The sequence below is a fragment of the Lissotriton vulgaris genome, chromosome 12 (assembly GCF_964263255.1).
Source record: "Lissotriton vulgaris chromosome 12, aLisVul1.2, whole genome shotgun sequence".
In the NCBI taxonomy this organism is placed as follows: Eukaryota; Metazoa; Chordata; class Amphibia; order Caudata; family Salamandridae; genus Lissotriton; species Lissotriton vulgaris.
Genome location: NC_141700.1, coordinates 362,635,692 through 362,663,126, shown reverse-complemented (window position 1 = coordinate 362,663,126; position 27,435 = coordinate 362,635,692). Strand labels below are relative to the sequence as shown.

The 27,435-nt window shown below is 43.9% G+C and overlaps 1 protein-coding gene across 3 annotated transcripts in view; it reads left to right on the top strand.

Annotated features, from left to right (window-relative positions):
- Positions 1 to 27,435, top strand: part of SLC7A9 (solute carrier family 7 member 9) — a 1,176,401-nt gene that overhangs the window by 992,877 nt on the left and 156,089 nt on the right. For all 3 annotated transcript variants that reach the window (XM_086945130.1, XM_086945132.1, XM_086945131.1), the window contains exon 11: positions 26,752 to 26,901. In XM_086945130.1, coding sequence (XP_086801256.1) covers positions 26,752 to 26,901 — 150 coding nt within the window. The remainder of the gene's footprint in view (positions 1 to 26,751; positions 26,902 to 27,435) is intronic.

Genomic DNA, 27,435 nt, shown 5'->3' with positions numbered 1-27,435 from the left:
GGGCAATAGCTTGCTTAATCTCCACAACGGCCCCTCGCGGCGGGATGCCTGGCTTTCACCTTGTGGAAACCCTGCCGGGGTATCTCACAGGGGAATACCAGGACGGGTTCCCTAAGCAAGCGCATAAATGTCTGCGATGTGGGTGATTTGCGCTATATAAATTCATGTACATTTACATTTACTGCTTGTCCTATCAGCGTGTTGCCCCAAAGCATCGTGGTCCATGTAGTTAGCATCAGCGGGTACGCCTCTGCCAGGGTCTTGAGCAAAAAATCCAAGTCGCGTTGGCCATCCCTGGACACGTGTTTCGAGGTTGTTACCTCTCGTCAGCAGGGAATAGGCATGTATGAAGGGGTGCTGCATAGGCTGCCAAAAAATATCCTCAGGTCCGGTACCACTTGTGGCACGCAGGTGCGTAACCCGGCTCGTCAGCCCCACCAGCTCCAAGGAGCTTGAATATAAGTTAAAGTCCAATTGGTCGCACACTGCTTGTCCTATCAGCGTGTTGCCCCAAAGCATCGTGGTCCATGTAGTTAGCATCAGCGGGTACGCCTCTGCCAGGGTCTTGAGCAAAAAGTCCAAGTCGCGTTGGCCATCCCTGGACACGTGTTTCGAGGTTGTTACCTCTCGTCAGCAGGGAATAGGCATGTATGAAGGGGTGCTGCATAGGCTGCAAAAAAATATCCTCAGGTCCGGTACCACTCGTGGCACGCAGGTGCGTAACCCGGCTCGTCAGCCCCACCTGCTCCAAGGAGCTTGAATATAAGTTAAAGTCCAATTGGTCGCACACTGCTTGTCCTATCAGCGTGTTGCCCCAAAGCATCGTGGTCCATGTAGTTAGCATCAGCGGGTACGCCTCTGCCAGGGTCTTGAGCAAAAAATCCAAGTCGCGTTGGCCATCCCTGGACACGTGTTTCGAGGTTGTTACCTCTCGTAAGCAGGGAATAGGCATGTATGAAGGGGTGCTGCATAGGCTGCCAAAAAATATCCTCAGGTCCGGTACCACTCGTGGCACGCAGGTGCGTAACCCGGCTCGTCAGCCCCACCAGCTCCAAGGAGCTTGAATATAAGTTAAAGTCCAATTGGTCGCACACTGCTTGTCCTATCAGCGTGTTGCCCCAAAGCATCGTGGTCCATGTAGTTAGCATCAGCGGGTACGCCTCTGCCAGGGTCTTGAGCAAAAAATCCAAGTCGCGTTGGCCATCCCTGGACACGTGTTTCGAGGTTGTTACCTCTCGTCAGCAGGGAATAGGCACGTATGAAGGGGTGCTGCATAGGCTGCCAAAAAATATCCTCAGGTCCGGTACCACTCTTGGCACGCAGGTGCGTAACCCGGCTCGTCAGCCCCACCAGCTCCAAGGAGCTTGAATATAAGTTAAAGTCCAATTGGTCGCACACTGCTTGTCCTATCAGCGTGTTGCCCCAAAGCATCGTGGTCCATGTAGTTAGCATCAGCGGGTACGCCTCTGCCAGGGTCTTGCCCTATTAAGGTCCCGGGTGCAACTCCTCCCTCCCATCTGCATATATTCAGCCCTGTGCTGACTCACCCTGTCTCCTGGAATCCCCAGCCCCTGTCACTCAAACTCCAGACAAGGAATACACAACCTAGCAGAGACAGGCTTGGGTGGTTAGACAAGAAAATATCTTCTTTCTAAAAGTGGTATTTTCAAACACAGAATGTTAAAACCAACTTCACTAAAAGATATATTTTATCATGTTGAGTTCAGGCATACTATACTCAAATTTCTACCTAGTTCCCTGAGTCAGTTAGGATTATAAGATGTAATAATTAAACTGCCCATTCTGGCCTATGGGGAACAGGTAGCCTTGCAATAGTGAAAAACTAAAATGGCTGTAATTCACTATTAGGACAGGCCACACACACATCAGGGAATGTCCTACCTTTTACCTACAATGCACCCTGCCCTTGGGCTTACCATAGGGGTGACTAATATGCAGAAAAGGGAAGGTTTAGGGACTGGCAAATGGATGCACTTGCCCATTCAACATGGCAGTACCAGACTGCACACAGGTTCTGCAATGGCAGACCTGAGACACACATATACAGGCTGCTTCTGTGGGTGGCACAACCAGTGCTGCAAGCCCACTAGAAGCATTTGATTTCCTAGCCCTGGGCACACTCAGTGCACTGTACTAGGGTCTGACAAGTAAACCAAACCAACCAATCATGGAATTACTAATCCATACATCAATTTACCATAGGGCGCACTTGCACAGTGGCACTGGCCAGCAGTGGCACAGTGCCCAAAGCATCTATAACCAGCAACAACACATGAGGCAACAGCAAAAAAATGGAAGAAGACCCACGTCAAGGTGCCAGGTCTAACAATTGTCATCTGCAAATTCATACTGATGTTGAGGGAACAATTCAGGTACAGAATGGAGACAGAGATGAAGTTGGTGCAGTGTCTGTGATGTTCGCTCCGGTTTTGCCCTAGTCTGAAAGGATAATCATCTCTCCTTATGGAATCGGCAGTGTCGGTGATCAAGGCTGCAGTGCCTTAAAAAGAAACAGCATTGAGCCAGAGCCCGGGGTCGAAGTCAGGGGAAGTGGCATAGTTGGTGCTAGACCAACCAGCAGTAAACCGACTAGAGGCCACCTCGGATCCTTTAGTGGCGCCAGAGGGGTAAGTTTCGACTTACCGAAGAACCCAGATTTAGAGGATAACTGGTCAGGAGATTGGCCCCAGAGAACAGGAGTGCACCCTCAATTAATCCTTCTTAGACTTTCTTCGATGTTCCACGACATACAACATGGCTTTGCTGTTGTAGATGGCTTTGGGACCCATTTTATCACATTTGCCACTCAAAGCTGAATTATGCTTGGAGCCCAGACACCAGATAGAGATCCTATGTGATTCCATCATTAACATCTGAACATAGCAGTACTTGCATGGTTTAAATCCTGTTGTTTTAGTAGATGAAATGCCTTGCATCCAGGAATGTTTGAGGGAAATTTACTGTCAAGTTTGACAAACTTGAGGGGGAAAGTTTTGAATCCGTGTCGGAACGCGTGATGAGAAAAGAACTGATGTCAGCACATAGAGGTGGCACAGATACAGTGGACCCAACATCACATCTAGGGTGGGTTAGACCCGACGCGGCGTTGCATGACGCCCTTACCAGAGTATGAGGGAGTCGATATGAAAATCTGCCAGATCCAGGCCAGCGCCTTGCAAAATTCAAAAGGTGAGGAATCAGCGGTTAGAAGGGGTTAGAAGTCTTAATCAGGAACAGCAGATAGAAGGAAATGGAGACGGGGTGAGGAATAGAAACAGGCAAAGGGTAAGGAGGGGTAAAGAAAAAAAAGAGGAGAGGAAAAAAGGTAGGGAGAAATAGAAAATACATGGGAAAGAAAAGGAGGAAAGAGACGAGCTGACAAGAGGCAGACATGGGAAAGAAAAGAAAGGAGAGAGAGATTATACAGGAAAAGATTTCAGAGGAGCGGGGAGGAAGCAAGAAACTGAAGGGGAAGACATAAAGAGCAAATCAACGCAGTAAAGAAAGAGAAGACAATGTTTTGAAAAATAACATTTATACGTATCCTAATATGGTGATTCCCGGGAGACTTAATTGTGTTTTCCACTGTGGCACCATTTTAACAAAAGAATGGAAAAAATAACATGACCCAAGAAATAGCTACATTTGGTTTGGCAAAGCAGTGCGGGACAGGTAGAAAATAGATCAGGTAGTATGAACATTGCCAGCAGCGAAGGTTTTGTTGATAATAGCCAATTTCATGCTGCAAAACAGAGGAATGAAAGGTACCCTTTTTTCAGTTCCTACTCACTCAGTGCAAGTAAATGGGGGTCAGTATCTTGGAAGTACTTGCAAGAAATGCAGGTTTTGGACTATTATGAAGAGTTTTACCACAAAACAGGGCAAATAAAATTTGTTTCAGCAGAAGGGATAGTGAGGAAGTCAACAGATGAACTGATGGCGATGGAATACAAGCCAGGTGATGCAACAAATACTTTAACTAGTACCACTACTGGGCTTGGGCTCCCAACAGTAAGGCCAAGCCACTGACCTATATTTAACAACACAAATGCCAATACTGCTCCTCTATTTATAATCTGATCAGTGCAGCCATATTGAAACTCAAAACAACATGGGCTGAAGACTCCTGGTTCAGTCTGAATTAATCTGTTTTATTATTTTCTTGTTTTAGCGAAAGAATTTTTAGTTTTAGAAAACATTTACATTTTTACATCAGAATTATAACACAAAAAGCACAATAAAACATCCAAATGTACAAATTCCAAGTTTCCCCATACACACTCTCAATCTCTCATAGTGCACTGTCACTCCTCAGAATCACCTTTTTTAACACTCATACATTCCATCCACAACTAACAATATCTATTTTCAATATAATTGCAGTGAAATCTTTTTAGAACAAAGACATAGAAAACCAATATCAGCATTCCATATTTTTGGTAACAGTTCAACTTTGGTTTAGATATTCTTATGGCAAAGAAACGTGGTCTACGCGTTTCGAACTCTTGTCGGATGCAGAGTTCTCTTCAGGACCAAAAAGCTTCTCTTGATAAACACTCAAATCACACCGACGTTGGAAAAATCAGTTGTTTCAACCAACGTCCTCTTCTGACTCTTCACCTTTGCCTGCTGCGCTTGTGTTCAATGCGTGCCTCGCAGGTCTTTTCTTTCTATATGTTCAATTTTGAAACAGACACTTATTGGGGAAACCTGAGGACGGGCACGAGGGAGCCGGAAGTAAGTTACGGCATTCTGCACGTTCAGGGTGTCTCAATCGTTCAATGCGGCCGGGACACGTCGGTTTTTTGTGTTTACTTCCGGGTGCCGAGGACCATGGTAGTTAAGGTCCTCGGTATGAAATGCTGATATTGGTTTTCTATGGCTTTGTTCTAAAAAGATTTCACTGCAATTATATTGAACATAGATATTGTTAGTTGTGTGTTTGAGTGTTAAAAAAGGTGATTCTGAGGAGTGACAGTGCACTACGAGAGATTGAGTGTGTGTATGGGGAAACTAGGAATTTGTACATTTGGATGTTTTAATGTGCTTTTTGTGTTATAATTCTGATGTAAAAATGTAAATTTTTTCAAAAACTAAAAATTCTTTCGTTAAAACAAGAAAATAATAAAACAGATTAATTCAGACTGAACCAGGAGTCTTCAGCCCATGTTGTTTTGAGTTTCAATATGGCTGCACTGATCAGATTATAAATAGAGGAACAGTATTGGCATTTGTGTTGTTAAATATAAATGCTTTAAGGCAAATGAATGATTTCCAGGTGAGTGGAGTACTTCTTTAATAGTTTAGCAGGGTTGTTTTCTCTGTAACAGCAGCCAGGTAGATTTCTTTAGAGATGAAAGGGAATTTTATTTTCATTTATGGCCGTCCACTTTTCTCCATCTTTAGCTGTGCATTTTCCCCAAAGTGCAATGTCACCTAGTGCTAGAGACGTTTTGCCGTGTAGCAGACCAATGGGGAGGGAGTTCAGTGTAGGAGAAAAGTGAAATTTGCCTTCTTTCCTGCAGTGCAGCAAGTGCTTCCTGGGTGGCACCTGGTATAAGAGAGCTACAAAGAGGTTGGTGACTGACATTTATTAAATTTACTACAGCGCTTTTGTCCAAATAAATCATGCTTCAGTGCAGAATGTCGAAACTTGCTACTTTGTTACCATCTCTGTAAAATGATCACTTTACTATATCCAGTCTCAATCCCTGCCATCCCTTCCCGAATAGAACAGTTCAACTCCTCTGTGAAGAGAAATGTAAAGAGGTGAAATGACATAACATATGACTGACTCGTCAGACGCCTAATCACTGTCCTTTGGGCTCATCCAGAATATGAATGACATGTTTCAAAGCAATGGCTAAAACGGGGTTAAGGAAAGCCCTGCTCTATGTAGTATTTTATTTAACTTCATTACATGAGTTCCGACTGTACTTAAAGGTATCTTTAAGCTAGACCTAAAAAAGAGCTCTCTTTTAAAACATCTCTGTATGGGAGACACCTTTAAGTGGATAGTCGGAAACACGTAGGGAAGTGGAAAGCTCTCCTTCATCTGAAACATGTTCCCCAAGGTTCCTTGCAACAAATACTGGAGGGCACATAACTGAGAGCAATGGGCGTTGCTGTAAGTGGCAAACAGGTCAACCTAAGATATGTCCCAAAGGCGAAGATGTACTGGAGCGCCTCTGGATGAATGTGCCACTGACTCAGGCTGTTTACACATGAATGGTAACTAACCAGAACTGGAGATTCTGCACAGAGTACCAGAGTCATATTGATTCTCGAGCAAACAGGTGTGACCCCAACCCTTCCTGTTTGTTAACAAGGAACCTGACATCACCAGACACAGTTTCCAGGAAGAAATGAAGGAAGCTGAATCCTGGATGAGCAGCAGCTGCCTGAAGCTCAACTCCGAGAAACCGGAAGTCCTCGTTTTGGGATCCACCCCTCCACGTGGGACAACACCTGGTGGCCCACCACCCTAGGCAACTCTCCCACACCAATGGACCACACCCGCAACGTCTGCATCATACTTGACTCCTTCCTCACCATGAACTGACAGATCAACGCTGTATCTTCCACGTCCTTCAATAACCTCTGCATTCTCCACAAGACCTTCAAATGGATCGCCCTCCCCCCCTCCCCGGAGTCAAGAAAGACCATTGCTCATGCACTAATAACAAGCAGACTGGTCTACGGCAACATCTCTATGCGGAAATCAACAAATCTCTACGCCTCCAACTCTACACCATCCAGAACACCGCAGCCAGAATCGTCCCCGGCATCCCATGACAAGACCACATCACCCAGCACCTACGAGATCTCCACTGGCTCCCCGTTGAAAAGAGAGTGACTTTCAAGCTGCTTACTCACTCCCACAAATCCCTCAACAACATCTCACCCCAATACCTCAACGAAAGAATCTCCTTTGCACCCAAGAGAAACCTCCGCACCTCCAAGCTTGCCCTGGCCGAAATCCCTCGCATTGCAAGAACCGGAGGTGAGCCTTCTCCTACATTGCAGCCAAGACCTGGAAAAAAGTGCCCCTCAGCTGTAGACAAACCCCCACCCTGCAAGCATTCAGGAAGAGCCTCAAGACCTGGCTCTTTGGATGAGACAGAGCTGCTCGAAACCCCACTCCCCCAGCACCCTGACACCCTCAAGGGTGAGTAGTGCACTTCACAAATCCCTGATTGTTTGATTGATTGAACATACCACATCATGGTGATGTTGTTCATAAAGATCTAACGGGCTGGCCGAAAAGTGGTGGCAGGCAGGCCTTGAACGCAAGCCATATCGCTCTCAGCTCCAGCAGACTGATGTAACAGCTTTTCATCTGGAGACCAGACGTTTCTGATCTCCAGTTCATCAGATTACACTCCCCACCCTTAAGTGTAAATATTCGCTAGCACTGTGGCCATTGCTGGTAGAGGCTGAAAGGATATCAGTTGAGGTTCTTCTCTATACTCCACTATGCAAATCTGCTTGAGTGTACTACAAGAGGACTATAGAATGTGAAAGATCTCCACAATGTTGGAGTCACTGCTTGTGGAGGCACCACTGTAGGGCCTTTATCTGCCAGCACACATGAGTAACCAGAAGGATACAGTAAGCTAGCAGACATAAAACCATCAGAACTGGAACTGTGCCCCATTCTGAAACATCAGACTCATAGCTCAAATATCTCTTATACTCTGGAAACGGGGAAAGTTGGCATCGAATAACTGTCAAGTACTGCCCCTATGAACAGGATGCGCGGACAGGATCCCAGGTGAGACTTTGGTCCGTTGCTGGAAAAGCAGAGTTTAAACAGTAAAGATGTTGTCCACTGCAGATGATTAAATACTTTCGCTGCGGACTTGGCCTAGAGGAGCAAGTCATCCAAGTATGGGAACATTGGGATTCCTGAAATTCTGGGATGGACGGCAACCACTGCCATCAACTTTGTGAAGAGACAGGGAGCAGAAGTCAAGTTGAACGGACGGACAGCAAATTGGTAATGCACAGATCCCGCGTGAAGTGTTTTACTTCCTGTTCAATGGCACAATAGGTATGTGAAAATATGCGTCCTGCTGATCAACAGACACCATCCAGGATTCTAGTGCTAGCAACGCCTGAGCCAGGAACAGCATTGCAAACATTTCCTTGCACAGAGTTCAAGACCCTGAGGTCTAGGATTGGATGCAAATGGCATCTTATTTTGACACCAAGAAATTTCGGGACACACCCCGGCCCAATTCCTGCTCCAGCACTAATTTCATTGCCCTTTTCGGAATAGAGCTCTCTACCTTCTGCTGAAGGATATGGTCAACCGGAGGTAGGGAAGAATTTGGAGGGGTGGGCAGAGGGACCTGTTAGATGGGTAGACCTTTTTGTCTGACGTTATGGCCTTCCTCTGACGTTATGGCCTTCCAGGCTTATGAGAAGGAGGACCCCAATCCGCCAACAGGTGCCATGTGTTCTGACTGGAGGACAAAATTTAAAATTTGCTGTCTGATTCACAAAAGCATAAATGGACAAGGCCCTACCTACCTGGAACAGAAATGTACTCCTTACATCCCCCCCAGATCGCTCATATCCAGTAAAAGCCATCTACTGGTAGTGCCTCGCGCCAAGAAAGCTAGGCACGGAGGCAAAGCCCTATCAGTAGTAGGACCCACACTGTGGAACAGACTCCCCTTGACTCTCAGACTATGCTCCGAACATCTGAAATTCAGAAAACAACTTAAAACCCTGCTGTTTAAAAACGAGATCTAGTTCCTGCTTTACTCATTCCTCTGTGTATGTCAGCCGCCCCAAAAGCGCAGAGATACTCCAGCTGGAGTCGATTCTAGCTCTATATAAACTCGTAAATAAATAAATAAATAAAATAGGGCTGCTTTCCTGCTGCGAAAGGGGAAGAGGAGGGAGGGAGAAATACAAATCGGCCTCTATGCTTCGCAGCCCAGATAATACTTAAACAATGGGTCTCCTGCTGTTGTGGTGGTCTTGTTGTATGCACTGGAAGGAAAAACCCTGGTGAACACCTGAAACTAGCGGAACAGCCCGTAGTCTCTCTGCTGGGCCGGGAGCCATAGGACCTAGCAGTGGCCAAGCTGTCCTTGAACGTCTCAAGGGCCAAGTCTGCTTTGTCAACAGTTAGCCAGGAGCCATCAAGAGTGCAGTTCCATTGGAGTACCCTGGTGAAACATCTTAAAATTCTCAACCTAGAGTGAAGCCAAGCACCATAAACGTGACTTTGGGAACAGCTACAGAATCCACTGTATTTAGAACGCTAGGATGACCTGCGTGCCGTGCTCGTCCATCCTGCATCATTTCATTTTCATTCTTTATTTTGATCAATTAGATCATAAAAGATTACAACCAAAATTAAAAAACACAGTTAATTATACCAAATCCATTGAGCATGAATTAAAAGAGGACAGTGCAGTTTTCATCCTAATATACAGATTCAGGCTGTTGCTATAGTTTGCCTATCACAAATCAAAAGTTAAGTTTAAAAGATCATAAATTGATTGCACTGTATTTCAATTAAAAGTCAACAAAACATAAAATTGTTGTAAAACTTATACCGAATCTGTATCAAAATTCATGCAACGAGTACGTTTGTGCCACATCGCAGTTAAAGATTTGGCTACCGCAAACACAGTCATTGGTGATACGTCAGTCTTTGAAATTCTGTAAGCAGGCAAGTAGTGCCTGAACCCTAAGCTTTTAAGAAGGGGAACAAGACAATACTTTCTGAGTTTCTGGTAGGCCTTGCAGAAAAATATGACGTGCAAATCATTTTCCTGTTGGTATGGGCATGCTGGACAGTGCTCTGGTGTAGGAGGCTGAGACCAGGTACTGCTGAGTGCTCTGAGAGGGAGTGCGCCATACCTCCACTGTAGAAATAATTTTCTTGTCAGGACGGGGCTAATTGTATCAAGGACAAGTTTCCGGTGATATGAATCTTTGGATTGAATAAATAAGTGTGTTAGGGACCCCAGGCGTGGATTCTGTAGTAAAGATGTTATTTTAGAGTCATAATAGTCCTTTGATAGAGATTTGAGTGAAACCTTGCTACAAGCATTTGCTGGGTCTAACCACAGTTCCGGCCTTCTCAGACACTCACATGTCTTTTTTATATATTTTAGCCAGGGAATGTTCGTTATGTTTGGTAAAGATAAAATCTCTTGCAACTCCATCTTGCAGCTCGTGAGCTCTGGGGTACTCCAGATTAGTCGCCAGAAGGTTAGTGGTTTTAACCCCAGTTCTTCCTCAATTGTTCTTAGGCCCCTAATCTAATCTGAGCGGGAAGAGTGGGGTGCTTGGTGGTAAGGCTACCATCTGCCTGATGAATTTATTCTCAGTGGTTGTCAGGATTTGGGCGGGTATATGCCCACACAGCTCCCCCCGTGTGTGACTGCCCCCTGTGCCTGCATTTTATAAATTTGGAGCACTGGGCCTAGGGGTTTGTAAGTTGATCTGTTTGCCATCCTGGAGATACCACCCGTTAACTGCGTTAATATGATATTAGCCTTTGTCCGTTGTGTATCCCAGGTCAGATTTTGATTGATGTTCACCCCTAGGTACTCAAATGTGTGGACCCTCTCAGTGTGCCTATGGTGGGATTGGGACGTGTTGTAGGTGGAGGACTAAGAATCATATATTTAGTTTTCAGGGCATTGATCTACAGTCCCCGCTCAACACAAAAGGTTGCGAACCCATCCAAGACCCGTTGTATTCCCATTGGGGATTTTGACAGCAGCAGGGTGTCATCCGCAAACATAATAGCGGGCACCCTGCTGCCGTTGAGCTTTGGGGCATCAGTGTCGGCTGTCCTAGTCAGGTGGTCGATTACCCCGTTAACAAAGAGGCAGAACAGGGTGGGTGCAAGCACACAACCCTGTCTCACCCCCCTGTCAACAGGGAATCTTCCTGAGAGCATCCCATTTCTACCACACCTGACCCGTGCATAGTTTTTTTGGTGCAATCTTGTCAAGATATTCAGGATGTCAGAGGGAATACCCATCTCCGCCAACACGGACCACAATTTGGATCTTGAGACCAAATCGAAGGCCGCACGTAGGTCTACAAAGACCGTATATAAACTGCCTCCCTCGATTATAGCGGTTTTCCATAACAAAAGATTCAGTCGGAAAATCTGGTCCGTTGTTGAGATCTTGCTTCGTAAACCTGCCTGATAGGGGCTAAGAATAGAGAACTCCTCGATCCAGTTTTGGAGGCGATCTAGTACCAGCCCGCCGAATAGTTTTTGGGACACATCGATAAGGCTGATGGGCCCGTAGTTGGCGGGAAGCAGAGGCAATCCCTTCTTAAATATAGGAACAATCTCTGCTCCCAGCCAAGTACAGGGCACCTCCATGCCCCTCAGAACGTCATTAAAAATTGTCAGCAGGTAGGGAGCCCATATATCCAGTTCTTGTTTGAATATATCTCCCGGGAGCCCATCTAGGCCAGGCGCCTTTCCTGAAGCCAGCCCTGAAATGGCCACCCGTGCCTCCACCTCTGTAAAAAGATCCCCCTCTGGAAATGGTCTTGCCAGACCTTTGCTGAGATGTTAAGCTCAATGGTGGGGGATAGTTCCTCAGACCCTGTATTCACTAGTCGCCAAAACTTCCGGGAGTCCCTAACAGCTAGTGTAATAGTCAGATGCTCCCATTTATCATAGTCCCATTCCGCCTTGGCGTGGGTGATCAGCCGCTTATAATCCCTTCTCCTTTCCTGTATAAGAGATCTGTTTTTGCCTTCCTTAATGGTAGTCAGTAGGTCAGATTTAGCCTTTCAGCATGCCGCATTATACCAGGTAGGTCAATGTGGCCTCCCTCCCCCTGACTTTCCCATAGAGAAAAGAACTTCTGCCATGGACTTGATAAGGTCCTCATGTGCCGACCAGAGTTTTGTGTGCGCATCGCCGGTATTAGGTTGCTCCATTACTGCGCACACCTTTTCAAATATGGGAATGACATGGGCATATAGCCCTGAAACCTTCTCAGGGTTAGCGGCTAGCTTTTCCCACCTCACTCTCTGTCTATTATTAACCAGGTTAATCAAGTGAAAAAATGGACACTTGTGACAATTCTAGACCATTGGTTAGAAAAACTATGGTATCCTCAAAAGACCCAATGTGAACAGGTTTTGCGGTATATATCGTTCATCCGCCCCTACATTGTGGTTTGTCGGCAGTTATCATTGGATACCATAGAAAGTGTGGGTGCCTGCCTCATCCAGAGGCTCCTCTGGTCTAGGTTGCAGTGTCCAGAGATGAAAAAACTAGTGCAAAGAAAGGTCAAAAACTGTTAAAAATAAGGTCAACACCAATAAAGATTTTAATGGAATGGTGGAGATCTTATATTAAAAACTAGTGGGTACTTGTCCTAGATCGAGTTATGAGATCTAGAAGTGCAAATTTACAAAAATGTCGACATGTTTCAGCCCCCTTCGGCTCAACGGAGTCTATGGGGCTTTCGTCAGGACATAAGGACAGACAAACATAGATAATCTACTCACACTTATTATGTGGAGTTCAATGGAAGTAGTGAGGGTCAACTTTAGCCACTCAAGTCTTAATAACCTGGAAAAGACAATACATACAAACATGTTGTGCAAAGGTGATATACATTCTCACAATATTGCTGGAGCGGAGGTAGGCACAGTAGTAAGCATTTGTCTCAACTACCACATTAATGCATGTTAGCAAAAAATTACACGTTAATTCTAAACAGTGGAGCATCCCCTGGTAGGGTAGAGGAGAGAGGGAGAGGCAAAAGTGAGTAAGAAGGCTGCAAGGTTGTGTTTTACATCATCATGTATAAAATAAGCAATATTTTGTGTGAAATCTTCATGTTAATGGACCCCGGGGGTACCGGTCATTCGTACTGAGTCTAGGTAAATGAACTCCGTAATGACTATAAAACAATCCCAATATCTATAGAGGGCGGACGAGCGATTCGAGATAAATGGAGATACATGAAAAAAGGTTTTGCGCTTGTGGAGAGAAACGCGGAGTAACTGACCTCAACGCGATATTTAGGTGTAGAGCAAACACATTCACAGTCTCGTTTTGAACTTACCCCCTAATGTGGAGTCTTAAGTTGTCATCGGGGAGGCCCAGAGCTGTGGGGAAGAGGTAGGAAAAGTCAGAATCACCTTACCTCACGGGAAGAGAAAACTTCCCTGAGTGACACGTTCCGCCATTACCCGCGTGTGAGGGATCCTGCGCCGCTTGTGCTGACTCTGCCCCCGGATGTAGAGCTGATGTCCGGGGGAGTGTTTTTGACGGGGTTTTTTGAAAAAGCCAACTTTATTTAGATGTGACACAGAGACCTGAACGCTAGGATACTCAATAGTGTAAACACACGTTACGCTCGTTTAGTAAAAAGTTTTTTTAGGTTGAAGCAACACGGTGAGGATATCATGTAGGTTATGGTCTGTTTAGCAATGTAGTTGTCATGGAGTGCGAAGGCTACCAGACAAAGTAGGGTTGGAACAAATACAGTTACCTCATTGTAAAAAGTATACATTCAAACTGGTGAAATTATGTAAGTAAGTTGTAATTTCGCAATTTTTAGAGTACTCTTCACGGGGTGCGAGGGATATCAAACTAAGTTGAAATACAGTAACCTCATTGTATTTGAATATTGGTAAACAGTGTACATTCAATGGACCGCAAACTGGTGCCAGGGGACGTTGTCATTCATGCCTGTGATATTAGTTTTCAAACGGTCCACCCACCTTTGTTCTTTTTCATGCAGAATTCTTTCTGCGTTGGGGGTTTTTTCCATCAGCATTTCGATGACAGTCCATCTGATGTCATCACAAGAGTGTCCCTTCTCTAAAAAATGGGCACACAGTTTTGTTGTGGGTTTTTTCAAGCGAATATTACTACGATGTTCCCCTATTCTGATCTTTACTTTGCGACACGTCATACCTATGTATAGTTTTTTGCATGGACAGTTGACCATGTAGATAACACAGGAAGAATTACAGTTCGTGTGTTGCTTTTGGGTCCAGTTTAGAGTCACTGACAATTGTAACTGTTTTGAATGGGTGGTGAATTGGCAGGCTGTACAATTTCCACAGGGGTAGTGACCACTGACCGGAGACATGGAGATGTTTCTAATAGTTTCTTGATTATGTATTTTTCGTGGCCGTGTATGGACCAATGTGTCTCGCAGGTTTTTTGTTCTTCTATTGGCAAAACGTGGCTTAGGCCAATTGAATTTCCCAGTATTGAGGATTTTCCAATTTTTATTTACCAGTTTTTGGACCTCATAGGTGGATGGGCAGAACGTAGTTACACAGGTCATAAGATCCGGTATGGGGTCTTTTGGGTAGGTTTGTAGGAGGCATTCCCTGGGTTGATGGTTCGCACGTTTCATGCATTTCTGGATGGTACTCTGCGTATAGTCTCTTTGTTTTAATTTGGTGCACAGATCCTTCGCTTGGGCTTTATAGTCATCTATCTTAGTACAGTTCCTTTTCAAACGTAAAAATTGACTATAAGGTAAATTGTCCCTCAGTGGTTTTGGATGGTGGCTCTTATCAGATAGTAGACTGTTTTTCGCAGTTGGTTTGGTAAAAGTTTTAGTTTTCAGTTGATTGTCTTCTGCAAAAATTGTAAGATCAAGGAAGACAATGGACGTGTTATTGGCCATGTGTGTGAATTTTAGCCAAGGGTCCCTTTCATTTAGCCACCTCAAAAAAAGGTCCAGGTCAAGTTTGATGTCCCAAATGAGGAGGATGTCGTCAATGTATCTCTTCCAGTATAGGATACTGGAAGAGTACGGGTTTACCTCATTTAGTACAAATTGTTGTTCGAAATGGCTGACGTACAGTCCTGCCACCGAAGGGGCGAAGGCACTGCTCATCGAGGTTCCATGCTTTTGTAAATACAACATTCCGTTGTATTCAAAAAAAAATTCTTTTAGTGCAAGTTGACAACACTGTAAAATAAAATGTCTAGGAGTGTGGTATTTCCAATCTTCACTGTAGAGGACATCTTCCAGCATTTGCAGGGTGTCGTCTTGAGGCAGGCTAGTGTACAGTGACTCCACGTCAAGACCTACCAGAAGCATGGTGTTTTGGTCAAAAGGTATATCCTTGATTTGTACTAGCAGGTCACGTGTATCTTTAAGATAGGTAGGTGTCTTCTGCAGAGGAACGTCCAAACGAGAAGCATGTCGTCTGCCCAACCGAGCACGAGCAAAACAAACACTCGCTAATAATCAACATTGCCAATATTGACTTAACAGAAGACCAAAAGAATGTCCTGGAAAAAGGGCTTGGATTTGTCCCCACACCACCAATAGACAATTTCAAGCTAAAGTGTGAATTAGCTGAATTTTGTCGCACCTTGAAACTTAAGGCATTTTTTGCAGACAAACCTTCTCCGCCATCTGAAGGAGACACCAATCTCAGAAAGAAATCTACCTTCAACCCTCCAACAGGCAGTATACCATCAGAAATCCACACTTTTGAACAGGCATTATTAAAGGGCATAGATGAAATGACAACCAAAAAGAAACAACATTTTCAAAACTTGAGTAATAAAGAACGACAGGCTTTAAAAACTCTTGAATCTAATGCGGATATTGTCTTCAAACCAGCGGACAAGGGGGGGGGGATCGTGATCCTCAGCAAAGAGGGTTACAACTTACAATGCCTCTCCCTCCTATCAGACACAAAGTACTACAAGAAAATCGATGAGGATCCCACAGAAAGACTCCAGAACACAATTAACATAATGGTCCATGAAGCTGAAACCAACAGGTGGATAACAGGGAAGGAAGCTGATTATCTGTGCACTAAAAACCTAAAATCCCTTTCTTTTATTCCTTACCCAAAACTCATAAGAATAAATCACCTCCACCAGGACGCCCCATTGTGGCTGGCATAGGATCATTGCTTGAACCCCTGTCCAAATTCGCAGATGAGTTCCTAAAACCATTAGTGCAGAAGACACCTACCTATCTTAAAGATACACGTGACCTGCTAGTACAAATCAAGGATATACCTTTTGACCAAAACACCATGCTTCTGGTAGGTCTTGACGTGGAGTCACTGTACACTAGCCTGCCTCAAGACAACACCCTGCAAATGCTGGAAGATGTCCTCTACAGTGAAGATTGGAAATACCACACTCCTAGACATTTTATTTTACAGTGTTGTCAACTTGCACTAAAAGAATTTTTTTTTGAATACAACGGAATGTTGTATTTACAAAAGCATGGAACCTCGATGGGCAGTGCCTTCGCCCCTTCGGTGGCAGGACTGTACGTCAGCCATTTCGAACAACAATTTGTACTAAATGAGGTAAACCCGTACTCTTCCAGTATCCTATACTGGAAGAGATACATTGACGACATCCTCCTCATTTGGGACATCAAACTTGACCTGGACCTTTTTTTGAGGTGGCTAAATGAAAGGGACCCTTGGCTAAAATTCACACACATGGCCAATAACACGTCCATTGACTTCCTTGATCTTACAATTTTTGCAGAAGACAATCAACTGAAAACTAAAACTTTTACCAAACCAACTGCGAAAAACAGTCTACTATCTTATAAGAGCCACCATCCAAAACCACTGAGGGACAATTTACCTTATAGTCAATTTTTACATTTGAAAAGGAACTGTACTAAGATAGATGACTATAAAGCCCAAGCGAAGGATCTGTGCACCAAATTAAAACAATAAGACTACGCAGAGTACCATCCAGAAATGCATGAAACGTGCGAACCATCAACCCAGGGAATGCCTCCTACAAACCTACCCAAAAGACCCCATACCGGATCTTATGACCTGTGTAACTACGTTCTGCCCATCCACCTATGAGGTCCAAAAACTGGTAAATAAAAATTGGAAAATCCTCAATACTGGGAAATTCAATTGGCCTAAGCCACGTTTTGCCAATAGAAGAACAAAAAACCTGCGAGACACATTGGTCCATACACGGCCACGAAAAATACATAATCAAGAAACTATTAGAAACATCTCCATGTCTCCGGTCAGTGGTCACTACCCCTGTGGAAATTGTACAGCCTGCCAATTCACCACCCATTCAAAACAGTTACAATTGTCAGTGACTCTAAACTGGACCCAAAAGCAACACACGAACTGTAATTCTTCCTGTGTTATCTACATGGTCAACTGTCCATGCAAAAAACTATACATAGGTATGACGTGTCGCAAAGTAAAGATCAGAATAGGGGAACATCGTAGTAATATTCGCTTGAAAAAAACCACAACAAAACTGTGTGCCCATTTTTTAGAGAAGGGACACTCTTGTGATGACATCAGATGGACTGTCATCGAAATGCTGACGGAAAAAAACCCCCAACGCAGAAAGAATTCTGCATGAAAAAGAACAAAGGTGGGTGGACCGTTTGAAAACTAATATCACAGGCATGAATGACAACGTCCCCTGGCACCAGTTTGCGGTCCATTGAATGTACACTGTTTACCAATATTCAAATACAATGAGGTTACTGTATTTCAACTTAGTTTGATATCCCTCGCACCCCGTGAAGAGTACTCTAAAAATTGCGAAATTACAACTTACTTACATAATTTCACCAGTTTGAATGTATACTTTTTACAATGAGGTAACTGTATTTGTTCCAACCCTACTTTGTCTGGTAGCCTTCGCACTCCATGACAACTACATTGCTAAACAGACCATAACGTACATGATATCCTCACCGTGTTGCTTCAACCTAAAAAAACTTTTTACTAAACGAGCGTAACGTGTGTTTACACTATTGAGTATCCTAGCGTTCAGGTCTCCGTGTCACATCTAAATAAAGTTGGCTTTTTCAAAAAACCCCGTCAAAAACACTCCCCCGGACATCAGCTCGACATCCGGGGGCAGAGTCAGCACAAGCGGCGCAGGATCCCTCACACGCGGGTAATGGCGGAACGTGTCACTCAGGGAAGTTTTCTCTTCCCGTGAGGTAAGGTGATTCTGACTTTTCCTACCTCTTCCCCACAGCTCTGGGCCTCCCCGATGACAACTTAAGACTCCACATTAGGGGGTAAGTTCAAAACGAGACTGTGAATGTGTTTGCTCTACACCTAAATATCGCGTTGGGGTCAGTTACTCCGCGTTTCTCTCCACAAGCGCAAAACCTTTTTTCATGTATCTCCATTTATCTCGAATCACTCGTCCGCCCTCTATAGATATTGGGATTGTTTTATAGTCATTACGGAGTTCATTTACCTAGACTCAGTACGAATGACCGGTACCCCCGGGGTCCATTAGCATGAAGATTTCACACAAAATATTGCTTATTTTATACATGATGCTGTAAAACACAACCTTGCAGCCTTCTTACTCACTTTTGCCTCTCCCTCTCTCCTCTACCCTACCAGGGGATGCTCCACTGTTTAGAATTAACGTGTAATTTTTTGCTAACATGCATTAATGTGGTAGTTGAGACAAATGCTTACTACTGTGCCTACCTCCGCTCCAGCAATATTGTGAGAATGTATATCACCTTTGCACAACATGTTTGTATGTATTGTCTTTTCCAGGTTATTAAGACTTGAGTGGCTAAAGTTGACCCTCACTACTTCCATTGAACTCCACATAATAAGTGTGAGTAGATTATCTATGTTTGTCTGTCCTTATGTCCTGACGAAAGCCCCATAGACTCCGTTGAGCCGAAGGGGGCTGAAACATGTCGACATTTTTGTAAATTTGCACTTCTAGATCTCATAACTCGATCTAGGACAAGTACCCACTTGTTTTTAATATAAGATCTCCACCATTCCATTAAAATCTTTATTGGTGTTGACCTTATTTTTAACAGTTTTTGACCTTTCTTTGCACTAGTTTTTTCATCTCTGGACACTGCAACCTAGACCAGAGGAGCCTCTGGATGAGGCAGGCACCCACACTTTCTATGGTATCCAATGATAACTGCCGACAAACCACAATGTAGGGGCGGATGAACGATATATACCGCAAAACCTGTTCACATTGGGTCTTTTGAGGATACCATAGTTTTTCTAACCAATGGTCTAGAATTGTCACAAGTGTCCATTTTTTCACTTGATTAACCTTGATACTACCTGGGGAAATAAATGGACATGTATTCCTCCTCCCCCCTCTGATTACCCTCCTATTATTAACCAGGGACAACCCCATAGCAGGCACATCTGCGCCAGCCCCGTTTACAATATCAAAGCCAGGAAAGGAGTATTCTAGTTCTAACGCATTGTGGTGGCTATCCTCCCTGGATATCACCCTGAAGTCCTCAATGTGCGACCAGGAAGACAATTGAATTACAATATAATCCAATCTTGACTCCCTTCCCACTCTGTTGAATGTGCATTTAGGGGGAATGTCAACTTCATGCGTCCATTACAGGCCATGATGCCATGTTTGAGGGTTAGAGAGGTGATCTGTACTGCAAGAGGTGTCCAAGCTCTGAGGGGAGGGGCCGCCGTGGGAGGAACTAAACACAACGCATCCTCCACCAGTAGTATCCCATCGGATAATCCTGCAAGAGGCTCGAAGTGGCAGTTCAGATCGCCTCCTACCAGGAATGGAATTCCCTGTGGGACATCACTAAGGAAGGCGGAGAGTTCCTCGATGGTACTCGATTCCCGGGTTACATTTACCAGCCTGGAATAGACGTTTACCAGTGCCAGTTTACTGGAATTTGGCCATTCCAGAATGACACATTGAATGTCATCTGAAGCTGTAGGATGGGATGTGGCCTTACAACCTAGGTGTGTAGCCACCCAAATCGCAAGGCCGCCCCTTGCCCCCCCCCATCTTGCAAGAGTAGAGAATACCGCAAAACCTAAACGGGTGTGTTCCTCTCGTGCCCAGGTTTTTTGGAACAAACAAATGTCTTTACAGCCTACAAATGTGCTCAACTCTGGGCAGTCTAGCTTATTTCCCACACCAGCCAGGTTCCAAGAGAGTATCTTTAAAGGATGCGGTCTGAGATTAGAAATGGAACTTGAAGCAATCCTCTTGTCATATGGACTAACCGGGGATGTTATGGTTTGGGCCGAATCCCCTCGGTTGCCTGGCAGTTCCCCATGAGTGGGCAACATCCCCGGGAGGGGGTGTTGGCCTTCCTGATCATAGTGTTGTTCAGCGCGGGGCATAATCCTTAAGATTCGATCAGTATGATTGATGGATGGGATGATATTTCCCTCCTGGTCATCCCTAGTTTGCTGTTGGCCCACCCCCCGCCACATCTGAAAGTGTCAATCAATCATATCCAGGAAGCTAAAGCGGTTATATGTAGTAAAGTAGGCGGGCTGCCTGGGTATGTAGCGGTGGAAATCACCTCCCTCCCTGCCTCCCCACCCACCCCCTCGCATAGGGACTGATTCCCATCCCTCCTCATCACATGCATACTTCAGGGGTGGATAGAAAAAGGATAGAGGTAGGGATTGTATAAAAGTCCCTGGTCACGATGAGGCCAACCACAAATGTGGGAGACAGTCCTGGGATCCCTAAAGTTGATAACGGCACAGTCCCCATTAATTGATTTTCTTGAGTTGCCAACCCAGGGGACTCTTCTCACCATAAGAACCTCGCTCGATATTCCTTGGGGGAGAGGTCGATTTAAGGTAAGCCAGTTGACCACCTTATTCTTAAGAGAGGCGGCCGATTCTATGGACTCCGGTTTTAACTCCGGTATACCGGCTAAAATAACTACATATGGTCTCGCCTCTGGGGGGAGATTCAGAGGCCTGGATTTTTGTGTCGTGACCGGGACTCCTTGATTGGCTATGGTGTTGGACCCTAGATGAGTCGATTTGGGAGCTCCTTCAGTGGGCTGAGGAATTAAAGGATGGGTGAGGGTCGGCTCAAGTTGTGAAGTTTTTGGAAGCTGTCTAGGATCCTTTGTTGGGGGAACTAGTGTACCCCTCTTATTCTTAGGTTCAGCCCCGCTCCTATCGACCTTGTTATCAACTTTAAGGGCATCTGCTAAGATCACCGTTAATTTTTCTATGGTCGTTAGCCTAGCCTCAATCTTTATTTAGCGGGCTTCTAGAGGGCTAAGGGGAGACCTCAGGAGAGCGGCAATGTTTGCAAAAGTAATGTTGCCTCCTTCAGTCGGGCTAGAATTGTGATTCGCCTGCTCCGTTACCCGGAGAGGTGAGATCACTCGAGATGTTGGTGTAGTTTTCTCGGGTGGTGTAAGCGCAGATTTGCAATTTTTTACGGAGTCGACCCCCAGTAAGGGATTATGCTTGACAACTTTTGCCTTTCGACCACCTGGGTGTTGAGTCACTATTTTCCTTTTCGGTATTGCTCCTTCCCTAGCTCCCTGCTTTAAGCGACTGACTCTAGGATTAGGACTTACATTGTTAACAACAAGGGGGGGGGGACTAGATTGTATGTGGATCTCTGGTGGGGTTAGTGGGTGGGGTAGTTCATTAAAAGAGATGGAAGTATCTACATCAGACGTAACCGCTACCCCACTGTTCCCAATATCCCCTGTGCCAATCGGCATGCAGTCAAGTTCTTTCTCAGGAGTCCTTGCTTGTGCTATGGTTCCCATGGAAGATCTTCTTACCCAGTTGATTTCCTGGGATATACGCCGTTCCAATACTGTGATTTCATCAATCAGGAGGGCAGCCGCTTTATCAAAGTATTTGTCCAAAGTGTCAGTAGGCACTCCACCGCCCAGCGCACTTTTGCTAATTGTTTCTCTTGTAGACATTGTCCTTTCGCTGTAAGTAAAAGTCTAGCTTGGGCGTGCAGGAGAGGACCCAAGGGGGATGGCCTGGTCCGGTCTCAACCGTCCTCGAACGGCCTCAACCGGCCCGCCCTTTGCCCGGGCTTCGCCCCGCGCTTCGTCCCGCGCGCGTGTAATGGGCGTACCTTAAATAGGAAAGGGAGGAGGAGTTACGGGAAGAGGCACCAGGTGCGCGTGATGGTAGAAGCGCACTAACCTGTGGGCCTCGCAGTCCCGCACCCAGAGTCCAGCAGCAATTCCAAGGGCAGCGGCAGCAGTCCCAAAGTCAAAGTAAAGGGAAGGTCAGCTCCCAGGTAACGGTGAACTTCGACTACGAGCGGCTCCCGCAGAGCGGGGGCCGCGAGTCGTGTTATAAGGGCAGCATAAGGGCAGCAGGCTCAGCAGGGAGGAGTTACTGGAAGAGGCACCAGGTGCGCGTGATGGTAGAAGCGCACTGACCTGTGGGCCTCGCAGTCCCGCACCCCCGAGTCCAGCAGCAATTCCAAGGGCAGCGGCAGCAGTCCCAAAGACAAAGTAAAGGGAAGTTCAGCTCCCAGGTAACAGAGAACTTCGACTACTGTCCCTGTAAATGAACTCAAATGTTCAGGATCACCAGAGGTGCCATTTTTCAAAAGGGCATGGGAGTAGCGGCCCATTAGGCATGTTGCATTCAGAGATTTTAAAGCCATGCTTCCTGCCAGAAAAAAAGAAGGACTTGGTAAATTGCTTGATTCTCTATCTAATGGGTGGTTGGAAATGCACCAGAGCAGAGTTTTGAAGAGCAGGACACCTGTACTACTAGAGTCTCCAGTGATCGATGGGTTGATGGAAAATCTGGGTCACCTGGGCCAGTTTATATCTTCTTGTACGGCTAACAGCAGAGACAGAGGCTGATCTTTCCCAAGCTGACATTACTGGCTCTGTAATGCATATTCTTTTATTCATATATTATACAGCTTATATCATTTTTTGTCAGTATAATGACGGTTTGGAACATAGTATTATGTGTCAACATTTCAAAAACTAGAAAGAGCGAAGTGCAATTTGACTTATAGCAGTAATACTTACAGAAGCGCAGCAGAGTGAGAAGATAAGGTAGGAATGGGAGGTACGACAAGAATAGGGTTCCAGTCAATGTTTTTAATGTCCAAAAAATATAGCAGTTTATGAGTTCTCATCTCTGGGATTGTATAACTGTAGGCTTAAACTAACCAGATTGGGTGAATGACAGATAGAAGAGTGTTCCAAGGTTCTTAAACAGGATTCCCAAATTCTTTCTTTCGAAAATATAATTGGGATCATTCAGTTTGTAAACTACTCTTTTGTGAGTGGCTGCCATTGAGTTTTAAGTTATTAGACATAGGAGAGGCAGGCAGTCTATCATCGGTGACACAAGCATATCTGGTTAGCTCATCAATGAATTGGATGTTGTCTGCATTGAGGAGCGCACTAAACTCAAAAGACTGAATTTGATTTACCAATGGTGTTGTGTAAAGGTTAAACAAAAAAGGCAACAAAATGGAGCCTTGGGTACTCCATAAAGAAAAAGGTCTAGCGGATGGGGTGAAAGGTGGAAGCAAATTCTGAAAATCTCTCTTTGAAAAACAAGGACAACACTATGTTTTTTTATGTCCAAGTTGAAGAAAGTTGACAAAAGAATCTGGCGGTTTACAATATCTAAAAGGTCTTAACAAGCTGAAGGTGGCTGAGACTTTGGAATCAGTACAATGCCATAAGTTGTCAAGGCGGCCAAAATAGTCCACTCCATGCTGTGCCGTGGGCAGAAGTCCATATGGACAGAGTGGGGAAGTGTACAGGTCTCTACAAACTTGGAAGGCTGCTGAAAAACGTCATTCTCTAGTAACCTGGCCAAATCTGGTAGCTGTAAAGTAGTTTGGTATTTATCTGATTATCTGGTTCAAGAGAAGGCTTTTTTTAATAGAGGAGTAGCACAACTCAGTTTAAGAGATTCAAGGACCTTTCCAAGCAATACATTGATATCAATGATGATTCATTGCCAACTAGAATCCAACATCAAATAGCTTATGTGTCGTTTAGGAGGCAAAGCAAAGCCAGAAGGTTTTCTGGAAATAACTATTTTAGCTAAGTCATCTGTGCTCAAAGACTGAAATAAGAAAAAGAAGCATTATTGATCATCCAGTAAAGTAGCTTTGATAAAAGAAATCTTACATCTGTTGGTTGAACTTGCAGGGTCACTGCAAAGATTGACCCTGTTAGATTAGGAGCATTAAATATATTATTTGAATAGATCTCAAGTTTAGCTTTTCTAATCACACATTAATAGCTAGTTTTTTGCCATTTAATTTGGACAGCAGGATCGCAATATAGTCACCAAAGGTATTCAACAATAGGATGACAGCGTCTATATCCTCCTAGGTCTTGAGAAAACCAAGTGTATAATGGAAAAACGTTTGAACTCAATTTGTTGATTAAAGAGACTGGGCGATTAGCAGATATATTCAAGGATTTGTAATATTCACCCAAATGAATTTTGGGGATCAGCAGTTGTGTACGATATTTGTCGTTTGGTGTTTTGGGACGTAGGACATCGTGACACTCTGCGTGGCTTCGGTCATTTTCGGCGAGGCTTTATCCTAGCCTCGTGCATTATCGTCGTCCGTCTACCAAAAGGCAAGGGTTGTCGTCTATGTCCATTAGGTGCTTCTCCGTGATTTATCCACCTACTATATACACGTCTTCACCTTTACAAGGAATTGAAAGAAAAAGAATACGGAAATAACTATCCTAAGCGTTGGTTGCTACATTCGACATCGCAAATGCAAAACAGCAATTCAAAACTGAGTAACAGGATTTAAGAATAGATATACTATGTTCCTTTTATAAATCATACATCGCGTTAATGAAAAATATTTTGATACATCTTTACTGCAGTGTCAATAATATCTTTTAAGTCATAAGTGGCTTTTCCTGAAGAAGGCGCTGGTTCGCTGAAACGCGCGTCAAATTTATTGTTGTGCAACATTTTTGCTTTTTCTATTTTCTGATGTTTTTCTGACTTTGGTTTTTAATATAATTGTATCTGAATTGTTCTATATTGTATATAGATACAAGTCTCTTTTTTAATGATGTATGTATCTTATAATGTGTGTTTTTTTTAATTAAAATTGTGACGATAAAAAGCAGAATCTCATTTGTTAATGTTTTGATTCCCCTATTTCTATCATTGTATAGACAAGATAAAACAATTGCCTAGGTTGTTATTTTTCATACATAATGGAAGAACTTTTGAACTCAATTTGTTGATTGGGGAGACTAGGCGATTAGCAGATATATTCAAGGATTTGTAATATTCACCAAATGAATTTTGGGGATCAGCAGTTGGGTATGATATTTGTCGTTTTTTCAGGATTAATCTTACTAAAATGTCTGCAGCGATGGTATTCCATCTCCTGAGTTTAGCTTCCCGACAGGGAGGGTCATCCGCTCACAGACTTTACAAATTTACAGGAGAAAGGTAATAAAAAATGATCAGACCTGGTTCACTGGAAAGGTGTAATAGAGTTGACACCTAGGAATGCTGGAACAAAATGTCCAAGCCTTGTCCTTTATTGTGAGAGGGAAGCAGGGAATTGTTCGACAAATCAAAGGGGGAGAACAGATCTAGAATTTTAGCAATCTAGGACTAGTCGGGAGGTCGAAATTCAATTTGCCTTACCAAACGCCTGGGAGTTGACACTGGTTTCTTGAGCTAGCACAAATGTCAAGGGATCAGAGGCCTCCACAAACGCTTAGGAGATCTGTATAACAAAGTAAATGACTACAGTCAAAATAAATGTCTTTAAATCCTATTATAAGGGATTCCAATGCAACATTACATGTAAAACAAAATATAGTACATTTTAAAGTATTCTTGACTAGAAACTGGTTTGCCTCTCTTGTGAGGTACACTTTTGGGGGGTAATATGATTATTTACCTCTGCAGCGTGGTGCGTAAACCAGATGTCTGTAACAGCAATTATATCAAAGTTATATTCAACAAAGAGATCTTTAACAAACTGAATATTCTTCACGGCAGAGCAAGCATCTATCAGGAAACCGGAGTACATATGTTTAGTTGAGGCTCCAGTTGCAAATAAAGGATTAAAGGCCACCAGTTTATACACTATTACCACAAGATTTCGAACTGTCCAATGTCTCTCTATCAAGGGATAGCATGGAGAAATGGGTTCAGTGGGTTTGCAATGTTCTAAGAATGGTGAGGGGCTACACTAACTAATGTGGAAAACTGAAGTTGGCATAAGAAAGTATAACCATGGCACGAGGGAGGGGCAACAATGAGAAAATAACGGCCAACATACTAGACATAATTTTTGACATATCGGTCACCAATGGCACGTAGACAGCATCCATTGCAAACTTCTGGCACTGTCATGCTGTATTTAATTAGGGCATTTCAATGGCAAAACACTGGTCTTTGCACAATGGAAGTAATAATTAAATCATGAAGGGCAGAGATAAAACATTTAGGGAAAAATGGGATTAACTAATGGGTAGCATCAGGCTTCCTTGGGACACCATGAAAGTATTTGAATGCTTAATGAGTTCTCTTTCAGAGCTTGTGACGTTTTTGGCAAATTTATAGGAAAACTGCTTTAAATGGCTTTCATACCAAATCTTTTTCAAAACATTTCTCAGAGGGTGAAGAGAAATCACCCCACAAATCATCATATATTCCTAGAGTAAACAGGACGAATACTGGTCAATTATTGAATCTCACCACTCTCAGAGATCACCAGCCACCACTGCTACCACACTGCAAACCTTTAACAACACTTTTGCTCATCGCATGCTGATAAAGCTTAGTCACCACTTGTCTAGTAGTATTAATCTTAAATACTTTGAATGTGATTCTCTTCAAACCAGCTAAAATGGCTTTTTTCATAACTCGTACTGGATACACAAATTGTATTTATCAACAATTTCTGTTAGTCTCCCAAAGACATTCATTTATTTCCCTTTGTTTATTTTTCAGGGCATAGTTGCTATGATCTACATCATCCCAGCTGATATTAATACTCTTATTAACTATTTCAGTTTTGCTGTATGGATATTTTATGGCTTTGCTGTTTTAGGACTTATTGTTATGAGATTTACACGAAAAGAACTAAAAAGACCAATTAAGGTAAGCTCATTTTTAAAGGTTATTTAAGCATTGGATATTATACTGTTACCAACTTGTGTCAAAAAATGCCATCTCTTTTGTTGAACATTTGTGAACCATATCAAAATCTCACTATTGCAGACTGGCAAGATTGGGTAGTAAGAAGTCAGTCCTCCAGGAACCATTTTTACAGGTTCAGGATTGGAAAGGGAGGGACACTGTTGTGTTCTCTCCTTCAGAGATGACACATATTATAGGCACATTAAACTCAGGATTGTCCATGGTCCGTTTGAATAGATAAAAACATGCTGAAAAGTAGCTCAACTGGAAAAAATCCCTAGTAGGAGAAGATCCACCCTATCTGGTGCATCATCATGTGTGCCAATTCAAGAGTAGTGATGTCGCTCACATTTTCACCTTCTATGACAACAGAGGCTTGACCCCTTGTTCCACCCCAAGCCTGTCAACAGCTAATGTGTTGGCTACTAAGGTCTGGGGAGTGGACAATAGGTGCAACAAAAGGATATAAACAGGACTCTGGGAGGCCCATTTATT